Source organism: Chinchilla lanigera, unplaced genomic scaffold (assembly GCF_000276665.1).
Source record: "Chinchilla lanigera isolate Chin_1 unplaced genomic scaffold, ChiLan1.0 scaffold00083, whole genome shotgun sequence".
Classification (NCBI taxonomy): Eukaryota; Metazoa; Chordata; class Mammalia; order Rodentia; family Chinchillidae; genus Chinchilla; species Chinchilla lanigera.
The window spans coordinates 9,503,286-9,527,533 of NW_004955484.1; the positions used below are offsets into that span (position 1 = coordinate 9,503,286).

At 37.4% G+C, this 24,248-nt stretch overlaps 1 protein-coding gene across 1 annotated transcript in view; it reads right to left on the reverse strand.

Moving 5' to 3' along the window:
• Cbfb (core-binding factor, beta subunit) overlaps nt 1–24,248 on the reverse strand; it is a gene marked incomplete at its 5' end in the record, with an annotated part of 53,781 nt that continues 29,533 nt past the window's right edge. The window contains 2 exon segments of the mRNA XM_005403703.2: nt 1–2,234; nt 16,139–16,234. Coding sequence (XP_005403760.1) covers nt 2,166–2,234; nt 16,139–16,234 — 165 coding nt within the window. The 3' untranslated portion in view covers nt 1–2,165.

The following is a 24,248-nucleotide window of genomic DNA, read 5'->3' on the forward strand; positions in this document are numbered from 1 at the left end:
TGTTTTCACTACATAGAAGTTTATTGTGAAAGTAAATTAAACATACAAACACACAGTATGGCTAATGGTGGCAAAGCAATTGGGTAGCTTAAGGCAAGTTTTAATGGAGATGAATTTAGAAAAGATGATGCAATGATGTAATTTTGTTTAAATACAGATTATGAAAAAATATCAAATTGCATCAATAACTTAAAAAAGTAGTTTTCAAAGCCTTCACTACTGGAGAAAAAAGGGCTTATGATCTTAATGCCAGCATTAAGACAGACAGAAGCAATACAGTGCTAAATGTCAGGAAAAATTTGGTATTTACAGAAGGATGGCAACAGGGACACTTGTAACATTTGACCTTATTTACTGGTGGACTGAAAGCCCTTAGCAAGAAGCAATAGAGAAAAATGTACCATCATGTTATTAAAAAAATTAAGTGCAGAAGTCAAAAACCAAGGAGCTCTGTGATTAAAGTAACCTTAAAACACCACTGTAAGGATCACTTGAAAGGTGATTCCCTCAGAGGAAATCAGGGCACTGAGTGTGTAAACATGTGAGTTGAACAACAAATACCAACCAAATTCATTCATAGTACTTAGTTACACAAGATTGGCATGGTCTTTTCTGATGCATTAATGTTTATAACAATTTAAACACACTCCTTACCATGCATGACTTCAAATATATAAACAAATATTTTTATTCTGAGATACAGGATATCTGCTTATGAATTATATACAATGAAAGTCACATCTCCTTCATCAATCAAGTATATTTATATGCTTTTTAAATGCAATGACCTTATTCAGACTTCATTTTCTGAATTAACTGTCAGTTTTCTGAACTATTTAAAATAATGCCATTCTATTATGATAAAATACATTTTTGCAAAAATTCAGAAATATAGTAACATTTAATGAGTATGACCATGTAAAGTATTGGTAATGATGTGCGAAATGCTTTAGCACTTTTTTCCAGTCTTGTATTAAAAAACAAACAAACAAAAAACAAAGTTGCACTCAATTTGACAATAAGCCTATTTAAAAAATATCCCCACATTAATTCATCTCAAAAGGTGCTATATTAATAGTCCTTTTTCAAAATACCATATATACTTGTGAATGTTTTTCCAAGAATAGTTAATGGAAGAAAATGTATCCTCTGCACAGACGAACATTTTCTCTCTAAGACTAATCTTTCATCACCCAGTACTGTTTTTACAAAAGCATGCAATATAAAATACACATCAAAGCAGCTATCTTAAACATGATTTTAATACAATGTCACCTTTGTAGCTGATTCATCACTGTCTCCAGTTTAATAAGCTGTTATACACATGAAGAAGCTCCAGTATCCCTTTTCCAACTGACTTTTAAAAAAATCCCTGAATAAAACAGAAGCCAGCCTGTGACTTCTTTAGGCATTTCAGTAGAATATTATCGTTTATGGAGAATATCTCCACCGAAACTCATGATTACAGAACAGAATCTAAAACATTTGGGACAGGTTACAGTTAACACCAATTTAAAAATTTTATATTTAAAAGGAAAGAAAGGGTACTGATTATTAGCATTTAAAAAGGATACTGCAACTTTAACCACTGTAAACTCTGAGAAGGCTGTGGCAGACAGCTCTATGCTACTAGGTTTAGTTTGTAAATAATGCAAACACATCAACAGTTTTAAATGCTGTAGACTATAAAAACACAAAAGGAAAAGGAGGAAAACAAAACCAAACCAGGAATGCTTATCTAAAAACAAGCTGAATAGCCAACAAATCTAAAGTATAAAAAAATTTAGAGCAACTGATTAAAGAAAATCCTCTGATATAAATTTTAATCTCTTGTTTTTAAATGACATGAACTTTTAAATTAAAATGGAGGGAAAAAAAGCTTTACAAGTAGATAGTTTCAACTCAACTAAAATAATGCCAACAAGGTAAGCTTGCATAGAAAAAAATTTCAAATTATTACTGGCTACATGCTGTAAAAAAATAGGAACGCAGGTATTATACTCATAGTGCAAACCATGGCAGTTTGTGATGTCTTTTACTGCCTTAGGTTAAGAAACAGATGGTAGTACCTCCAGTTATCACAGTTTCTGGTCTTATAATGAATTATTCCTGCCAGCTAGAAGCAAGTGTATGTAAAGATGGGCGGCACATTTGCTGTGCTACTATTAACGAAGTTTGAGATCATCACTACCACCTAAATTGGAACCAGGACTAGGGTCTTGTTGTCTTCTTGCCTGCAATGACAAAACAATAATTTAGGATTAGAAAGCAGTTTAAAATAAAAATGGTATATAAAATTTAAGACAAAGTAGCATATAAATACATAACCAAGCACTGCTCAACCAATGACTTCACAAGGCACAGACAAAAGAAAAATTAAAATTATGTATGACATATTTTGCTGGGATTTCCTTAAAAATTAAGAATATATCATTTTACATTAAAAAGTATTATCATAAATATGTACTACATACAAGAGAATAAACATATCTATGTTTTCAGTTTTGGAACTACAGGGTTTAATGTTAACACAGCACAGCTAATCACAGAAGCAAATTTTTCCTTTTGGTAACAGTTAATATTTATTGAACACCAATTATACACTAGGCACTACTCTAAGTATTTTCCATAAATGAACTAATTTAATCCTTCCCAAGAGTGGTCACCTTTGGCAGCACAAATATTAATCCCTCCTAACAATCTTAAGACATAGGAGCTATTACTTCCCTGTTTTACAGATAAGAAAAAGAGTCACATAAGTACATGCTCTGTAATCATACAATTGAAAAATGTCACTTAGAATTTTTAGGGATAAAATACTGTCTCATAAGTAAAAATAGTATTAATAATTATACATACTCAGGATCTGAAGATTCACAGTAGAATGAATACACTATTAAACTATCTAGGGCAAATTATTTAATAGAAACCAACTAACAATTGTGCATGACAGTGCTAATACAAACCTTTTATATGACATAGTGTCTCTCTGCCCTACATAATATTTTCTTTCATTCTCTTTTACAAATTCAGATGTTTTTCCATAAGCTCTTTTTTTTGTCTTCTTGAGACAGGTCTCACTATGCAGTTCAGACTGGCCCGAGCTCACTTTGTAGCCCAGGCTGGTCTCAAACTCACAACAATCCTCCTGCCTCAGCCTCCCAAGTGCTGGGATGACAGGTGTGCGTGCCACTACGCCCGGCTCCATAAGCTCTTGATGTCTCCAAATGCTGGTAAAGCAAACTTCTGTTTGTATCCAGAACCTAGTTCCTTTGACTCAAGTTTTCCTATGTTAGATAAGGGCAACTCCACTTTACCTCTTGTTCAGGCAAAAAGCCTTGAGGTTATCCTGAACATGTCTTTCTCTCACACCCAAAAGTGAATTCTGATGGCTCAAGCTTTAAATATATCCTGAAGCTGACCATTTCTGAGTATCTCTATCACTCTCACTCTAGTCCAAGCCACACTCATGGTTATCTGCATGTTCTTGTTTTTAGCCAACTCTGTTATATGACAGCAATTGAAGTTAACAACAGTTACCCATATAATATCTTTCGCTAAACGGAACTGTATATTAATAGCACCAACTGATTCTCCATTGCATCATTTTTGGAAACATAATTAGCACAAAATCACACGTTGATTAAAAAAAATTTTTTTTTCTGAGAAATGTTCTCACTATGTAGCCTAGGCCAGCACTGAACTTTTTATGGAGCCCAGGCTGGCCCTGACCTTTTGATCCTCCTGCTTGACCCTCCTGAGTGTTGGGATTACCGTGTGTACCACCATCCCTGATGCACATTCTGATTTCAAGTGTAAAACAGACCTAAAACAGCTATGAATATAACTGACCTTAAAAACCAAAGTCTCAACAGGTCACATTTGTATTCTAAGATCAGGTTTTTATTTTTGTTTCTTGGTGTTGGGAATCAAAACCAAGGCTTTGTGCATGTTAAGCATGTTCTCTACCCCTGAGTGACAATCCCAGTCCTAAAGGCAAACTTAATCAGAAGTTATAGCTATGTCATCATTTATGTTATTTAGCAAAAATAACAGCTGCCTTATTTACTTTTAAATAAACAAAATCCTATACTAATTCCTTCTTTACTATAAATTTTGATATATTTCTTTAGCATGTTTAACTACTTTGTTACCAGACTGCACAATGACAAAATTTTAGCATATCCCTTTCAATTAACTATGAACTCAGGTTAAAGTTATTCTCTATGGTTGTAGACTAAAAGAGCTATAAATGTGCATGCAGCAGGAAAACAATTTATGTTCCATACACAATCAATGTGAAGCGTGGTATAAGGACAGGTCAATTCTGCAGAATCAGAGACGGTGATATATGCATCTAGTTTCAGTCAGTGAAGGTTAGAAAAGGGGTGAGCAATGAAGAAACACTGAGAAAAATCAATCCCTATTATATATTTATAAATCACTAGTAACCCACTAATAATATTCTGTGACAATAGTTCTGCTTTTGGCTTGGATAAGAATAATTTTCAAATTATATTAGTAATGGGATGGCTCCAAATAGATGACAAAGAACAGTCACCAACAGCTGCAATTTTCCTTACTGGTTATAGCTGTGGTTTATTTGTTTAAAATACTATATTTGGTAATCCCAGAACTTGGGAGGCTGAGGCAGAAGGATTGTTGCGAGTTCGAGGCCAGCCTGGGCTACAAAATGAGCTCAAGACCAGCCTGAACTGTATAGCGAGACCCCGTCTCAGAAAGACAAAAAGAAAACAAATACTATATTTGTAGCTGAGTGTGTACTATGGGAGGATAAGGCAGGAGGATTGCAAACTGGAGCTTAGTCTGGGCAATTTATTGAGACTCTGTCTCGAAATAAAAAATAAAGAGGGCTGGGAATGTAGTTCAGTGAAAAAGCCCTGGGTTGAATCTCTATTAGAGGAGGGGATCAAAAATCATGGAGAGGCTGGGCATGGTGGCACATACCTATAATCCCAGCACTCAGGAGGCTGAGGCAGGAGAATCACCCTGAGTTTGAGGCCAGCCTGGTCTACATAAGCAAATTTAAGGACAGCCTGAACTACATAGTGTCTCAAAAAACAAAAGCAAACAAAAACAAAACATAGAGAGCCGGAGTAAACTTATTTTGCTATTTATTTGTGGATTTAGTTTCTATCTGTCTTGCGCTGACAAGAATGAGTAGCCAGGCCCGTTTATATGCATACCTATAATCCCAGAACTCCAGGAGGCTGGGGCAGGAAAGGCCCAAGTTCCAGCTCAGTATGGGAAACTTAGTGAGACCCTACCTCAAAAGAAGAATGAGGATGATAAGATGGAATGGAAGGAGTCAAGAAGAGAAACAGAGGAGAAGCCTGCCTGAGTAATATGAATGAGAACAGAAGAGGGATGACTGCAAGCCAGGAAAAAATGCTAGGAGAAAAGGTGTACAAGCTGTCATGTGGAGGAGACAGACACAAAAACAGACATAGCCTCGTGAAATAGCTTCCACAGGACAGAAGTTCCACAACTGGATGACCTGCCTTGAGATTCTGATGCTGGCAGTTTCTTATGCAAGGTATTTTAAAGGGAATTTCTTTATGGTTAATAAGCCAGACTAAATGTTTGCACAGAGGTTCTCTTTACCAACCTAAAGCATCAAGTCCATAGTTTCTTTCTCCTCAGTCAATTCACACGGGTACTTGATTCTAACCCTTTATTAACATAACAGTTTTAATACAAAACAACATCCATCAGCCTCATTTAGGATATGCTTATTTGATTAGGGATTGAGCCCAGGGTCTTCATACTAAGCTACATCTTCAGCCCTCCCACCCCCCCACCCCCGGCTTTTGGTACTGGGAATCAAACTTAGGACCTTGCGCTTGCCAGGTAGGCACTTATGCCACTGAGCTATATCCCCGGCTCTCCCTTCCCTTCTTTTGGAGACAGGGTCTTCCTATGTAGCCCAGGCTGGCCTTGAACTCACAGTGATCCTCCTGCCTCAGGTCCTCAGTGCTGTGATTACAGGCTTGCACCACTATGCCTGATTCCAGCGCTTTTTTTTTTTTTTTTTTTAAACAGTTTTAATTTTGAGATGGGGTCTTGCTAAATCACTTAAGCTGGGTTTGAACTTGGGGTCCCCCTGCTTCAGCCTCCCATAGTGCTTGAATTATGGGCATGTGCCACCATACCAGTTTTAAAGAGACAAAGTACAGTTACCAATCAGCAGCTGAAGTTTTCCCTAGTAACCAGAGCTATACTGAAATAGTGGTGCATGACTAGCACTTGGGAGGCTGAGGAAGAGGATTGCTGTGAGTTCAAGGCTAGCCTGGGCTATATAGTGAGTTCAAAACCAGCCTCAACTACATGGCAACATTGTGTCTCATAAAAACAAAACAAAACAAACAAACCCCAAACCAACAAATAATCCCCCCCCCCCCGACAAAAAAAACCCAGAAATAGCTAACGATAGGGGTATCCAAATGAGCAAAGAATGTTTTGGTTGGTCTCTAAACCTTTATTATTCAAGTCATCAAAAACAATTTTGAAAAAAACAACAACAAAAAAACCAACAAAAAAACAAAAACAATTTTGAAAATCTCTTCATGACCTGGGTACAGTGGTACATGGCTATAATCCCAGCACTTGGGAGGCTGAAACAGGAGGATTACAAGATGGAGGCCAGCCTGGGATACATACAAGTTTGAGGTCAGCCTGAGCTATATAGCGAGACTCCCCACCACCCGCAAAGCCAAAAGAAAAAGAAAACTGCATGGGAAAAATGCTCTAATAATTACAAATAGGTGCAATCACTGACTATGTACTACGTCTGGATAATGTGCTGTTCACTCTGTGTTTGATATTTGGCTAAGAGTCACAACACAGAGTTAAAGAATTTCAGACTAGCAAAGTACTTAAGAGATCTGGTTCAACTCTCACCATAAAAATGATAAGCCTGTCATCAAGGAGGGTAAGTGAGGCTTATCAGAGCTGGAGGCCAAGTCAGCGCCTCTGGAAAAGATGGTATCTATCTATCTATCTATCTATCTATCTATCTATCTATCTATCTATCTATCTATCTTTGTGAGACAGGGTCTCGCTATGCAGTTCAGGCTGGCCTTGAGCTCACTTTGTAGCCCAGGCTGGCCTCAAGCTCACAGTGATTGTCCTGCCTCAGCCTCCCAAGTGCTGGGATTACAGGCGTGTGCCACCACACCTGGTGGTCTTTAACTTAAAACTAGAAAATGTCAGCCTCCTTAGTTGCTGCTATTTCTCCCTATTGCTAAGGCTGTGGGAGACACAAGGCAGAAATTTTAAGTCTTAACATGAGACCGAGGAATATGCTTTTCCCAAACCCATGAAAAAGGTAAAATCAGGGTCAGTAGAAAATTATAAACACCTGTCAGATAAGCAGACTATGAGGGCTGGTCCAACAGGCATGTTAAAAAAGTTGTTCTTAAAAAGCATTCAACTTCAAGCAGGGAATGGTGACACATACCAGCACTTGGGAGGCTGACGTAGGAAGGCTGCCACAAGTCAAGGCCAGCTTGGGCTACACAGCAAGACCCTGTCTCAAAAAACAACAAAAAGCATTCAACTTTTGGAAAACTTCATTTATTTATTTATTTTTAACATCTGGAAAACTTAAAGGAAATAGATGAAGTCTACACTGCTAGGTTTGGATAAGAGTGGCTGTGTCACTTCGGCTATGTGGACTTAGGCAAGTTTTCTCTCACCCTCAGTTCCTCAGTGGAGACTGGAGAGACTTAAGAGCGCCTAAGGATCAAAGGTAGCTATGCATGTTGGCACATGCCTGTAGTCCCAGCACTGGAGAGGCTGGGGCAGGAGGATTACTCTAACTTCAAGGCCAGCCTGGACCACATAGTGAGGTCAAGGCCAGCCTGAATTACACAGTGAGACCCTGTCTCAAAAAAAAAAAAAAAGAAAAAAAGGAAAAAGCAAAAGTTAAAATGTGTAGCGGCAGGCACACATTAAGCACTGATGCACTGATGTTGCTTCTATTACAACAAAACTGCTTATTACTGCTGGGCATGGTGGCACACTCCTGTAATCCTAGCACTCTCAGGAGGCTGAGATAGGAAGACTGCATGAGTTCAAGGCCAGTCTGGGATACATAGTGAGTTCAAGGCTAGCCTGAACTATGTAGTGAGACCCTGTTTAACTCCCCGCCACAAAAAAAGACCCACCTCAAACTCCCCCTGCTTATCACTTCTCCCATTTACCTATGTGAACTTTTATGGTTTCTTTTTTTTTTTTTTTGGTACCAGGAATTGAACTCAGGGCCTTGTGCTTGCCAGGCAGGCACTTGTGCCACTGAGCTATATCCTCAGCCCTATGTGAACTCTTAGAATAACTTTTTAAAATGTTAAAAAAAAAAATCTATAGGGCTGGGGATGTAGCTCAGTGGCACAGTGCCTGCCTGGCAAGCACAAGGCCCTGAGTTTGATTCCCGGTACCAAAAAAAAAATTGTGCTTCTATAGTGAATGTAATCACTATACACTGCAAATATGTACTAATAAAAATTATTTTAAAATTTCTATTTGTAAAAACATTGTCCACCTCCTGCAGACTAATTTTTACAAACTAAAAGTTAAAGCAAAATTTATAAAGTTTATAGCTCTTTTGAGAGCAAGTAAACCAAGACTCTCTTCCTCTCTTAGTATGGCAGCATCAGATGGAGAATCCTCTGCCTCAGTGTGCTCTTCCAACTCTCACCTTCAGTCTCAGCGCATTCCCACTTCATTCCCATCTACTGCATTTTCAAAAAAATACATCCCAGGAGGGCCCCATATAGACATATTCTGATATTTTTCTTACAAAAGAATTAAATGAATTCTTACAAAAGAATGATTTGAAAATTCAAGTCTTTGGGAATTTAAAATGAATTTTTTTTTTGACCACACAGAATGGAAAGCTGCAAAAACACGCAAAACACAAATACAAAAACCACATAAAGCTTTTCACTTGTTTTTATTTCCAAATAGTTTTCCACATAAAAATTCTCCTATGATTTACTGAATTGTATTAAGACTTCTAGTAAAATATACAACCATTATGTACTCATTAAAACATTAAAAATAACCACTTATTTGCCAACACTTTATAATCTAACCAAAAGAAAGGCACTTCCTAGATAATGATAGAGAAAATCGCTTTCCAATTTACCTATGTGAACTTTTATGGCGGCTTCTTTTTTTTTGGTACCGGATAATCAAACTCAGGACCTTGTGCTTGCCAGGCAGGCACTTGTGCCACTGAGCTATACCCTGTCCTCTTATAGCTGAATTAAGTGCCAACAGTACTATGTTATGGTTTAGGTCAAGAGGCCAAGCAAACTGAGGGTATTTCCTAGAAACTGTACTAAGCTGGGTATAGTGGTGCACACCTGTAATCACAGCCCTCCGGAGGCTGAGTCAGGAGAATCACCTGGGTTTCACAGGGAGACCCTGTTTCAAAACACCAAGAAAGAAACAATGTACTAGCAAACAGACCACAGAGTCATCTTTCCAATTCATCTGCGACTAAAGCACTAGGTTTGTCCTCTATTAACCTCAATCTTCTGTCACAAGAACCAAAAGACATGATTATAGAGATATGTAAGTTGAAAAGAGGTCCCACAGGAAATATATCAGTATTTTTCAATCAAGGAAGGATGCTCAGACAGAAAAGGCACTGGAATACTTCTACATAGCAATGATACCAATGAGCACTATCTATGGTTTTGTTTTGGTACTCAGCATTGAACCCAGGGTTTTCACACTGAGCTACAGCACCCTTCCCCCGCTTTTTCTGCAGCATTGGGGATTGAATCCATGACCTTCACAGTGACTTATATCCCCAAACTTTTTTTTTTTCTTCTTTTCAATTTTTGAGATAGTGTCTAAGTTGCTAAATTGCTCAGGCTGGACTTGAACTTTTGTTCCTCCTACCTCAGCTTCTCAGCCTCCCAGAGTGCTGGGGTTACAAATGTGTACCACCACTGCTGGCTTCAAAATACTTTCTGGTTGTTTTAATAACCAAATCAACTAATCACCAACCAATCTAAATAAATAAATAAATAAATAGACTAGAATCTAAAATAGCTTGGCAAATGATATCTTTGATTTTCAGAGTCTAAAAAATAAGGATATGCTTACTTTTTTGCTACTTCAGCTATGTTAAGCCAAGTGCACAGAAAGGGGGAAAAGACACTAGCTTCCAACTGTGTCCCTACTCTAAGCACTAGACATTGAGAGGCAGAAACCTGTGAGTAGGTTTTACTGATGAGACTTAAGAGCTAGGAGTGGTGAGATTACACTTATAACCTCAGCACTCAGGAAGATGAGGCAGAAGGCTCAGCCAACCTGGGCTACCCAGTGCGTTCAAGGGCAGCCTGAACTACACAGTGAGACCCTGTCTCAAAAACCAAACCAAACAGCAAAGCAACAAAACAGATGAGATTCAGGAGGATAACCAACTTTCCCCATGTCAATGACAAGGCAACAAAGCAATGGAGCTAGCATAAAAACCAGGCAATCTCTTATAAACCCTATGCTCATTCTACTACACTGGCTCCTTACTAGGTTCCCTGAAATCATTCTGAAGACCCGACAAGAATTCCTACCTCTGCTTCACACAAAGCAGTGCTTCTATTGCATTTTATTCACTGGGGCTCTGCATAAAATTTCAAATCAAGGAAGTTTTTCACATTTTAAAAAATAGCTTATGTTAGAGAATACAGATAGCAAGTTTTAAAATTTTCTGTTTATTATTCTGTTCTCATACTAAGAATACATTTTCTTTCTTTCCTAAATAGACAAGAGATGCATGTGATATAAAATTCATAAAGAAAAAGGATATGCAGACCCAAGTAACAACACTCCATTTTGCCCCCCAGATACCTAGGCTTCTCCCTCGTTTCCAGTTTCAGTTTCTCACCTACCTTACCAAAGAGCAACTATGGACTTGTCTGTGGTTTTTTTTGAGACAGGGTCTCACTATGTAGTTTAGATTGGCCAACCTGGATTCAAACTTGCAGGATTCCTCTTGCCTCAGCCTCCCAAGTGCTGGGATTATAGGCCTGTACCACCATTCCCAGCAACTATGCACTTTTAAAGCAATACATTCCTTTTAAAAATACCCTTTAAAGGGGCTTGGGGTTTAGCTCAGCGGCACAGCGCCTGCCTGGCAAGTGCAAGGTTGTGAGTTTGATTCCTGATTCTGGAAAAATAACCAAAAACCAAAAACAAAACCAAAAACAAAAAACCCTTTAAAAAACCCCTTTTGTATAACACTTTATTTTGTAGCTGTGATTTAACAATGCTTCATCAGGGTTACTAAAATAAATGTTTCTTCACTTCATGATAGACTTTCATTTGCCAATTTAATGATAATCTTCCATTACCTCTGAAAGTCAAAGAAAATATTGTACTAGTAACATAGCCTTTTCTTTCAAAAAAAAAAAAAAAAAAAAAAAAAGGGGGAGAGAAAGAATATGCTAAATCTCACCAAGAATGATGAATAGAAAATTTTCAAAATTTTACACATGGCAAATGCCCAAGGAGTTTTATAACTCATTTCAGGTTAAAAGACACTGTGAAAATCCAAACTTCTTGAGCCACCAACCAAACGGAGTTCTGCTTCCCACAGTCAGAACCTTAATTTCACATGTACTTTAAATGCTCACCATTAAATTTAGTATGGCAGGGCTAGAGGTCTCAGAGGTTATCCAAACAGTGGCAGACATCCCTAAGCCTCTGTGCTGCCAGAATCCCAGACTTCCAAAGACCATTTACTGGGTTCCTGCCACCCACGAGTTACCACTGTTCCCTGGCCCAGTCAGGGATCGGGACCACCCACTGGAAGCAATATTATTCTTTTCTGCCTCAGCTTTTTCTATTCCAGGCAAAATGGTTTCTAACTTCTTTTGGCAGACTTTACTTTTCAGCTTGATCATCTTTACTGATGGTGTGGAAACTAATTTCCAACTGCTAGGCGATATTTGTGGAGACCTCCTAGTTAGGAAACTGTGGTTTAAGTCCTCACTTTTTCTTTCATTAACCAACTATTGGAAGAGAGCAAGTCAATTTTTCTGGGATTCTCATCAACTGTAATAAAAATGACGATTAGATAATGCTTAAATCCACAAAGATGTTTGAGTTGCAGAACGAAAACATTTTCTTGCATTATTCTTTTAGAAATGAGGAGCCAAACTGCAAGAAACTAAGCTGATGCCAGAAGTGTTTCTGGGTAAGAAACAACTATTTGAAAGAAAAAAAGCAACCGAGGAAGCAAAATGTGTATACAAAGTGCTAAAGATATGCAAACCTTGAAGCCCTGCACATCACTGCCTGTGTGTGCTCTGTAGACAGATTCCAGCTCTATCCCTACATGACAGCTCTTTATGAAAACTGATGTTTCAAATTACTGCTGGAAGGAACTACAGGGTCTTAAATCATTGATGAAAATGTAACTGTTTTCTCTGTGCTCTAGGTCTAATGCAGGTAAAAAGCCCTGATATACTTCAAAGAACTAAAAGGATGTTTTCGTTAGCCAGATAATTCCATTAACTGGAACCAGCACTGTGATAGGCTTTTAGTGCTCAAGAAGTACATTAGGACTATTATTTACTGTAGGCATACACATACTGAGTACCATGCTAAGTGCTTTACAAGCATTTTCCCATTTAATTCTTCCAAAAAATTCTACGAAAAAACTGGAGCTTAAGAGAGACTGACAAGTGATGCAGCAGGAGCACAAACCAGACTTGACTACAGAGCTCATACTCTCCATCACTGACAAATAACTGAATAGAAACAATCTATATGAGACATAAATTATTTGACACCTCTGTCAACAGGCTATATTTTTGTTCACAGACACACATAAACACACATCAAAATGTTTTCAGTAACAACACTGTAAGAATCAAACAATTTAAAACTGACAATTTTTTGTCAGTTAATCTCTAATTCTCAAAGTAAAACATGTATATAAATCCTAAGTAAGAGTTCCATTGTCGGTTATTCTTCCGATAACATTCTTTTAAGGCCATCCTAGCTTGTTCCAGAATGACCATGTTCTCCGACTTGGGTAAGCTCCCATAGTCCTTTGTGTCTTTGCACACATTGCTGCTCCTGCCCAGAAAGCTTTCTCTAGCTGTCCAGCTAGCAAACCACACTCTTCCTACAAATTCCTGCCAAGGGTACTTTCTGCTAAATCTCCCAACCAGAGGCAGACTTACACACCCCTTTCTGTACACGGCCACTGTCCCTCTTTAAGCCTTCATTATATATAGTGGCTACTAAAAGAACAGTACACTTCTTTGTGTACACATCCATTTTCCCTCAAAACTCATAGATACTCGAAGACAGAAGCCATGTATTTTGTTTGTTTTTGCTTTTTGAGACAGGGTCTTGCTATGTAGTTCAGGTTGGCCTTGAACTCACGGTGATCTTCTTGCCTCAGCCTCCTGAGCCCTGGGACTGCAGGTGTGTGCTACTATACTCAGTCCAGAAACCACACATTTTATCTCTGTACTTCCAGGCCATAATACAGAATCCAGGACAACATACTGGGACTTACTACTTTAGTACTTAATATAAGCCAATAAACTGTAAACTTTAAAAATTTCTACAGAGATCATTAATAGATATTACCTACTTTATCCCACAGGATGTCCTGTAATTCTAAGATACAGACAGAGAGGATAGAAGCTGTCTTTTGAAGATGTGCATGTAGTTAACAACTAAACACAATGTAAAAACACTGTGGTAGTAATGTGGGAGGACACAAAAATCATCTCACGGGATCTCAATAAAGCAGAGGGCAGTTGTTTCAACATAGTTTTCATTAATACTAACAGAAATAAGTGTTATGGAAACTACCAAGTGTAAGAGCTCATTATAATCAAGAGGACTGGGGAAGGACCTGAAATATTTAAGCCACACCTTGATGAACAGGTGGAAAAGTACATTTTATATACCAAAGTATAAATAGCATGAACAAAAAGGGTCAGAAGTATAAGGTAACACATGTATTATAACATACATTTAAAAAACATCAACTTTATAAATACAGAATGAAAGAAAATGGCATGGAAGCCTGATCACAAGCACTGTGAAGGCTTTAAAGAAAAAAAAGAATGTTATACATATCCCTTCTGTATTATTCTCCTAGATGCTCTTGGAGACATTCTCAGTTATTATCAGCTGTTAGATAAATTAACTTACTGACAAAGAGATTTATCAATCATTAAAAGATAATGAATTTTATCTAATACATTAAACAGGCTTGATTTTAAGTTTATTCTGAATAGATATACTTGTAACAACACAAAAGGAAACAATAATAACAATAACTTGGTGCCACATATTGTAAAGTGCTTTGAAATCTATTTAATCCTTGCAATGACCCATGAGATAGTCACAATTATCCTATTTTATAGATGAGGAAACTCAGCCACAGAAAGGTGAAGTTGTACAAGCTGACAAAGTAAGTGGGATAGCCACGCTCAGATTCTCAGTGCAGCTCACGCCTGGGTTCTTAACCACTTTCTGTGTACACGTTCTTTGTGTACACATAAAAGTGTAACACGTTTTATGTTACTATAAATAACAGTGTATATATAACTTTGTCCTTAAAAACAAATGTTCTGTATTATGCAACACTGATGTTTAAATTTTTTAACTGTAAAGTACATAACCATAAAACTTACCATCTTAAGTTTTAAGTGCACAGTTCAATAGTGTTATATTTACATTGTTGTATAACTACTCCCTAGAACACTTTTCATCTTGCACAAATAAAAGTCTATATCCATTAAGCAGCCATTCCCATTTCACCTGGCAACCACCATTTTACTTTCTGTAGTTAAAAAATGTAACTACCTTTCGTACACTTTTTCTTTGGTGGCACTGGGGACTGAACTCTTGGCATTGAGCTATATATCCAAACTTTCTGTATTTTATGACAAGATCTTGCTACAGCACTGAATTGCCCAGGTTGGGCTCCAACTGGGATCCTTCTGCCTTAGCCTCTCAGAGTACTGGAATGACAGGTCTATACCACTGTGCCTGGTTCTAGTACAGTGTGTTTGAGGTACTGAGGATGAACCCAAGAGTACTCAGCCACTAAGCTAATGCTGCAGCCATCCCACTCCCTGGAAGTTCTGGAGACTGAATCCACTGCCTTTAAACTGACTACTATGATCCTCTTGCCTCAGCTTCTTAGTCTTGAGATTACAGGCATACAATCCCCACATGCAAGAGTATGTTTTTTATTTTTTGCAAGAATACACTTTTCAAAGAATCTGTATATCTCAACAATTTGTATGTTAGTTAAATATTAATTTTTAAAGTAGGGTACAATTTTATGTAGAAAAAAATTAAATGTACATGTTAATTAAAAGACATCCAATTTAGCCTGGGTACTTGGAAGTCTGAGGCAGGAAGATTGCAGTTAAGACCAAGCTGGGTAACTTAGCAAGACCTTGTCTCAAAAATAAAATAAAAAGGGCTGGGGTATAGCTAGAGGAAGTACTCTTGCCTAGCATGTGAAGCCCCTGGGTTCAAACCTCAGCTCTATAAAAAATAAGACATCAAACTTAAAAACTCAGTAAGACTAAATTTCAGTGTCTAGCTGGGAGTAGTGGTGCATGCCTGTAATCCCAGCGTTTGGGAGGCTGAGGCAGGATTGCCACAAATTTGAGGGCAACCTGGGCTACACAGTGAGCTGGAACTGCAACTATGCAGCAAGACCCTGAACTACATAGCAAGGGCCTGTCTCAAAAAGGAAAAAAAAGGTTCTAAATAATGTTTTAATAATGTTCCATTTAACGTAAGGTAACTTTTACAACTAATTTTAAAGAATAATAGAAAAAGAGGTAAGATATTTGGATCAATGAATTAAAAAAATACCTTGTAGTAAATGACTTTTATGGAGACCAATAAATGAGTTCATATACAACCTTAGAATTGTAAGTTTCTTTAGAGCAACTGCATTTAATAAATACAAACTAATAACCAAGTACAACTTTTTAAAGTGCAAGATAAAATCAAAGTATTAAAAGACATTATGCACAAACATCACAAACACAGCCTGAGAGTTTTGGGGAAAGTACTAACCAGTTACTGCCAGCAGCTGTGAAACTCTCACCTCCATTTCCTCCCGGTGAGACCTGTCTCTATCTTCAAATTCACGAGTCCTTCTCCGAGCCTCTTCAAAGGCCTGTTGTGCTAATGCATCCTCTTGCTGTCAGAATACATAAAATACCTATTTTAATTTTGATTTATAATAAAATTTAAAATTTGGGGATGTTTTATTTTCTGAAGGAAACAGCAATATTTAGAAGTATCAATCCTCACAAACCCCAAAACTAAAAATTTGGGTGTGCTTTTAAAAGAGAAATTTCAAATTAGTTGTCATGTTTTATCATATTCTAAATTGAAAACTTTTTTTTCCTTATTGCATCCTTCTCACCAATATAAAATCCTTAGTCAATATTTAAACCACAGAAGTTCCAAAAAAACCTGACAAACATGTCTGAGTTGGGATAAAAAGACCTTCTCTATTACACAAAAGCTATAAACATTAAAGAGAAGATTAACAAAACTGACTGGTGAATGCTAGAAAATTTGCAAACAACAACAACAAAAACCAAATAAAATTCTAAGGGAAAGGGAAAAATTTGTAACGTGTAACAAATCTATCCTAACCCTTTCCCAGTTAGTTACTAAAGATCCACAGAGGAAGGAACCCAGATGCCAACAGACTCATTTTGTCTATAAAGGAAACTACTTCTTAAGTGTTCACCTGTGTTCATTAATCTCAGCTGGTGCCACCATTCATTCCTTTCTACTAGGAACCTGAGCCATCTTTGACATTTCACTCTCTCCTTGCCTCCAGAGTCAATAACCTTTAATTCTAATCCACTGACCATCTATGTAATTTTGGGCTTTTTGGTCTCCTCTATATTTCTATAAACATTTTCATCATCTTCCGCTGTTACTCCACCCACTCACTGCAACTATCAGTGTCTATTTTCTAAAACATAATCTGATTACAACATTCTCTCTCAAAAAAAACCTCCCCCACTCTCTACAGGGATTTTCAATCTTTGCAGTCACATACTTCTTTCTCCTTCATCTTTCTTTCCCTCTCCAGTGCTGGGGAATGAACCTAGCGGCATTCTACCAATAGCTATGTACCTCCAGCTTTTTGAGACAGAATCTCACCAAACTGCTACGGCTGGCCTCGAACCTGTGATTCTGGCTCAGCTTTTTGAATAGCTAGGATTACAGGCATGCACCCCTATGCCTGGCTTGCAGTCACTTATGAATGTGTACTAGGATTTTCAACAGTACCCTTAAAAATCTAAAGGATCCAAAACAATACCAAAAACATCAATATTCACTTTCCTAGAATCACTTTGTAAAGGGTTGACATGTGACTTACTGTTTGTCAGAGAGATTTTAAAGCAATGAGATTATAATGGGGCTTGTAAGATAAATCATTTAAGAGACATTTCACCATCCCTTTTTTCTGAGAATTGCTGCAACGCCCAGAGATGCAACAGTCATCCTGCAGTCATAATAAAGATGTCAAAAAAAAAAAAAAAAAAAAGAAAAAGAAAAAAAAAAGATGTAGTCATTTGCTGGGCCTGGCACAGCAGGAAAATGAAAAGACGGAGTCTCTATGCTTCCTATGAGGTAGATTAGAATTATTCCAGGCCTAAACTGTGTACTGCTGGATATTTTGCTCTATACACTAAACCCTTGGTCAGTGGTTAGTAGAGTTTTTAAATACACAGTTTTCAGTGACACAATGTCTATAACATAAACAGAACTGAAAGACGTAATTAAATTGCTATTCTTGGGGCTAAAAATGTAGCTCAGTGATAAGAGTGCTTGCCTTGCCTATGGGTCCAACCCAAGCACCACAAAAATACAAAACAAAACCCAAACCAAACAAAAACAAAATAAAAAGAACATTTTTATACTAGCTTTAGAACCAAGAACAAGGGTATCATACCTCTAAGCTTCAGTAAACTCACATGTAAAATGGGCACAGTAATACTTTACAAAAACACCTTTGTAAGGGTTAAACAACCAATAAAAAGTACTTAGTAAGCATAACACCTGATAGCATTACATAAGTGCTTTTTGTTTTGTCTTTTTGAGACAGGGTCTCACTATGCAGTCTCACTATTGTTTTACTATGCCGTTCAGGCTGGCCTTGAGCTCACTCTGTAGCCCAGGCTGGTCTCGAACTTGCAACGATCCTGCCTCAGCCTTCTGAGTGCTGGGATTACAGGAGTGCGCCACCATGCCTGGCTTAATAAGTGCTATTATTTACAAGCATTTATGGATATATAAACTTCAAACACTTGACTATAAACATCACTTACACATACCTACTGCATTCTCAGAATTTACTATACAAACTAGAGGTATCTGGTCCAATAAAGCAGATGGAACATAAAGTCAACAAATCAACATAAAAGTATCAACTGTGATTAAGTACAATAGAGGAAAATGAGAGGCTAAAATAAAGGTTTAACAGTCCTAACAGACCACATACAGAATATTCTGACCATTCTTGCTATAGTTATTTTACCTTTGTATTGACTGACTCTACACACAAACACACACACACACATACTCTACAAACCAAAACAAAATACAGACATTTTCTACTCTGTGGAGATCAGAATATCACTTCTCACATGAAAACCAAAAGAAATCTGCTGAAGTATCAGTATCTACTTTAAAGGCAGTGATTTAACATTTGCAGCTGCAAATGGTACATTTAACTCATCACTGCAGAACACAACTTTCAATTCAAACCAAATGATTCTAAAATTAATTTTATCCACATTCTTATGCACATACAAAAAACAAAGCTATTTATAGATTAGCTTCATTAACAGAAAAATCTTACAAATAGCTAAAGGACACCCATTTTGCATCAGATACTTCAACTATAAAATCTGTTAATTCCAGTAATTTTTCTATTTTTCTACTCCAATCATGAAACCAGATAAAATTTTTGAAAGTAATTACACTGAAATAAAACTTTAATTTTTATTTCAACTCAACTTTTTTGAGATTTCCAAAATAAAAGTCAATTAGAAAGTATACCAATAAAGATTAAAATTATGAGCTCTTATGTTGATAATACAACTACAAATGTTGGTAGGACATACCTTGTATAAAAAAATAACATTCTCATTGAATCAAAAAACACAAAATAGAATTTACTAGGAACTAGTTCTGGCATACATATAATTCAACACTTTATTCAAAGAAATTAGATACCTGCTAATCATTTATGGTGTATAGTTATATAACTTACAAATAAGAGCTACTGCAAAACCAACCTAGTTCTTACAGTGGCATTGATCTCTTTCTAGTAAATGAGTATATATTAGTTACATTTTGTTCAAATTAGTTGTAAACTTCCTATCAAAGGAGTTGATGGTAAGATGCCAATGTTTCCATTTTTTAAACTTTTAGAGAACTGCATTATTGAAAACCAAGTGTGGCTCCTACCTGTAATCCCAGCACTCAAGAAGCTGAGGCAGAAAGATTGCCACAGGTTCGAGGCCAGCATGGGTTATACAGTTTGAGGTCAGAGTAAACTACATAGCAAGATTTGTCTCAAAAAAAAAAAAAAAAAAAAAAAAAAAAAAAAAAAAAAAAAAAGAAAACCAAGGGTGTAAAAGAACACACTGAAATTTACACACCTACAAATAAAAGTAAAAATAACACACCTACAAATTAAAGAAACTAAAATTACCAAAATACAGTATCAGTAAAAACAATTTATTTTATTTTATATTATTTTATTTTCTGATCTTTTTGATTTTTGGGGGGGGGGGATGTCTTTTTGAGACAGAGTCTCACTATGCAGTTCAGGCTGGCCTTGAGGTTATTTTATAGTCCAGGATGGCCTTTAACTCACAGTGATTCTCTTGCCTCAGCCTCCTGGGTGCTGGGATTACAGGGGTGCACCACCATACCGTGCAAGTAAACACAGTTTAGTTTCTATAATTATACACAGCAATAATTTCATTTGTAGGGAAACTAAAGAGTTGCATTTCATTGAGAAAATATTTTCATGAAGAGAAAACACAGAGAGCCTAATAGAAAAATGGATGGAAGATTTTTAGTTGGTACTTCATAACTTCTCTTGTTATCAGAGAAAGGATTAAAATCATAGTAAGATATTACCACATACCTATTAGAATGATTAAAATGAAAAAGACATAAATCAGACATTGGTAAGGACGTGGCATGGTAACTGGTGTGCTGGTTATGTAAACCTGGAATAACATTCAGGAAAATGGCATAAGCTAGCAGTCCTACTCTAAGGCATGTGTATCATAGGAATGAATGTAACACACATAGCTCTCACGATATATATACTAGTGTATGTATGTATGTATGTACGTACTTATGTATGTACATACTGGGAATTGAACTCGGGACCTTGTGTTTGCCAGGCAGGTGCTGTGCCACTGAGCTATATCCCTGGCCCTGTAACTAGTATATTTAAAATAATATTATTTGTAATAGTCAGAAGCTGGAAACTAATGCAACAGGTATTAACAGTAGAACTTAGCGCCGAGGCACTGTGGCACATGCCTGTAATCTCAGTTACTCCAGAGGCTGAGGGAAAAGGATGAGTTCAAGGACAGCCTGGGAAACACAGTAGGACCTCATCTCAAAAGCTGAGCACGGTGGCTCACACCTGTAATTCCCACTACTTGGGAGGCTGAGGCAGGAGGATCACTACAAGTTTACGGCCAGCCTGGGCTACATAATGAGCTCAAGGCCAGCCTGAACTATGAGACCCTGTCTCAAAACAAACAAACAAACAAACAAACCCAATCCAGGAGAATTTATAGTGCATGATCACACAAAGAAAAAAAATACTAAATGAAAAATAGAGCAAACACCCCAGGGGGGATGAATTTCACAAATTTATTGAGGGCACAAAACAGAACATACCACGTGCATATATTTATACAAATGTATAAAAAATAGGCAAAACACATCTACTAGATGTGAAGATTGCAATGCACCTACAGAATGGAGCAGGAGGAAGCTGTGGTGCAGTAACACTTTTGTCTTTATTGGGAATATGAACTACAACAATGTACTGACCTTGTATTATATCCAACACCTTGTAAACTCATGTTACTTTTTCTAGTAGTTTATAGATTATTTCAGATTTTCTAAATACAGGCACATTCTGCAAATAAAGACAGCTTCATGCCTTTCCGTCCAATTCTGATGTCTTTTCATCTCGGGGGACTTATGGAGCTCCTTTTACTCCCCCTTTTGTAATGGGTCTTGAACTCAGGGTCTTTACACCAAGTTATATTCCCAGCTCTCATTCATTCATTTATTTTTGAGATGGGGTCTCACTAAGTTGACAAGTTACTTAGGCTGGGCTGGAACTTGCAATCTTCCTGCCTGAGGCTCCTAGAGAGCTGGGATTACAAGTATGCACCACTACACTTGGCTTGTTATTTTCCTGAGAGTTAGGATTCTTTACCAATTTCAAAACCAGGATAGCAAGGATTCTTTCAAACTTTGAAGGCAGACGTGGTGGAATACAGCTGTAAATCCCAGTGCTTTGGGCAAGATGATGCAGGTCTGCAAGTTCAAGGCCCACTTGGGCAAGTGAGGGAGCTGTCTCAAAATAACAAAGATACAGGAATGGGGGAGTAGCTCAGGGGAGAATACTTGTCTGGCATGTGCAAGACCTGGGTTTGAGCCCTAGCACCAAAGGTGTGTGTGTGGGACGCTCAGTGGCAGAGGAATAATGGGTCTGATTCCCAGTACCAAACCCCCAAAATTTCAACTTTGAATCTTAATTTTTTACTAGGAAGATGAATTTATTCAATTTATGGTATTCGGGATTGAACCCAGGGTCTTTGCATTGAGCTATAGTCCAGTACCTTATTTTGAGAATGAGTCTTGCTAAATTGTGGAGTGCTTTGTTTTTTGTTACCTTTTATTTTTGTGGTACTTGGGATTAAACCTACAGCCTCACAAATGGTAGGCAAGTGCACTTCCACTAGGTTATATCCTCAGCCTTTTTAACTTTTTAATTTTAAGACAGGGTCTTGCTAAATTGCCCAGGCTGGCCTAGAGCTTTTGACTCTAATGCCTTCAGCCTCCTAATTATACAGTGTGCTATCACACCCTGCTTTTTTTGATCTTTTGATAAGAAAATTCTCGTATCTCTATATATGGATACAAATACGGCAAAAGACAACAAAAGAAATAAGAAGCTCCTTTTTATTTTAGTCATTATTTTTAAACTTTATTAAGAAAATTAATGCTAATTAAAAGACGGTAACACTTGGATGTGGTTTTTAACATTTTTTCCCAACATTCTGAATATATCATCACTTATTTTTAGGCCTCCATGGTCTCAAAAAGGAGCCAGTTGTTAATCTCATGTGACTTCCTTATATATGAAGAGTCCTTACAGCTCCTGTTATTTTCTCTGTCCTTCAACAGATTAATTATAATTCATCTAGGTGTGGATTTCTTTGTGTTTATCCTACTTGGAGTCCCCTGGGTTTACTGCATAATGCAGAATAATATTTACATTGAATTTGGAAGTTTTTAACCCATTATTTTTTCCCAAGCCCTACCTCATTCTTTTTATTATGAGCACATATTAATTAGACAGTATAATGGGTTTCGTTGTGATCTCAGTATTTCTTTTTTTTTTTGAGGCAAGATCTCCTTATGTATTTCAAGCTGGCCCTGAACTCATTATGCAGCCCAGGCTGGCCTCAGCTTCCCAAGTGCTAGAATTATAGGCATGCTCCATCACACCTGGCTTGGCTTTATTTTTTTGACACAGAGTCTTGCTATGCAGTTCAGGCTGGCCTTGAACTTACTATACAACCCAGGCTGACCTTCCTGCCTCAGCCTCCAAGTGCTGGGATTACAACATGTCCCACCATGCCTGGCTCTCATTATTTCTTAAAATATAATTTCTTGACCTCTCTCCCTCCCCTCCTTCTGAACTTTCATTACATTAGTAGTATGTGTGCTGGTGTTCCAGCACACAGGTCTCAGAGATTTTATTTTTCTCATTTTTTTCTTTCTGTTCTTCAGGCCAGGTAATTTTTAGTAATATATCTTCAAGTTCACTAATTATTCTGCCTGTTTATATCTGTTGTTGAATCTAAATTTTTTGTTTCAGTTATTGTACTTTTCTGCTCTAGTTAATTCTTTTTATAATTTAGACCTCTTGCCAGGTATGGAGGAGGAGGCAGGAGGATCACAACTTTGACCCCAGCCAGGGCAACTTAGTAGTTTAGTGAGACCTTGTCTCAATATAAATAACGAATAGGGCTGGAGATGTAGTTCAGTGCAAGGCTGTACATTTAATCCTCAGTACCACAAAAGACAAAGCAACAAACCAAAACAAAACCTATTGATTTTCTTTATTTGAAGAGCTGTTATCATAAATTCCTTAAATATTTAAAGGAAAGCAATTTCCTTTAATTCTCTGAGCATATTTAAAGTAACTTCTTTGAAAACTTTGTCTTTCAGAACCAACATTTGGGCCTCTCAAAGATATTTCCTTTCTTTCTTTTTTTTTTTTGTTTTTTTGAGATAGGGTCTCACTATGCAGTTTAGGCTAACCTTGAACTTCCGCCGATCCTCCTGCCTCAGCCTCCCGAGTGCTGTGATTACAGGCGTGTGCCACCTCACCCGGCCTGAAGCTGTTTATTTCTTTCTTTTTTTTTTGTCAAAGATATTTCCTAGGGCTGGGGGTGTAGCTCAGTGGTAGAACGCTTGCCTTGTGTACTGCCTGCTCTTTATTATGTCTATGAATCACACTCTCATGTTTGTTTGCATGTTTTATAATTTTTCTTTGATAACTGGAAATTTCAAATAATATACTAGAGCAATTCTGTATTGTGCATGAAGCTGTTTGGAGCTTTTTGTTTAGTGTCTTGCATTGACTAGCTGCTGAAATCACTGCTAAGTTGAGGTTGCTTTTCCTTTCCTTTTTCTTTTTAAGCCTTGCTTTTTGGGAGGCTACTCCTGGGTCAGCATAGCTTAGCTGTCATGTCAGCCAGTGCTTGGCCAGAGCTTCTGTTAAATATCTTGAGCCAGTAGGCTTTTGTCCTTTGCTACTGGTTCCGTGGATGCCACAAGAGAATGCTTTCAAAGTTCAAGGAGTCTACCAATTACTCTGTGCTTATCTAGGGACTATGAGCCTGTAA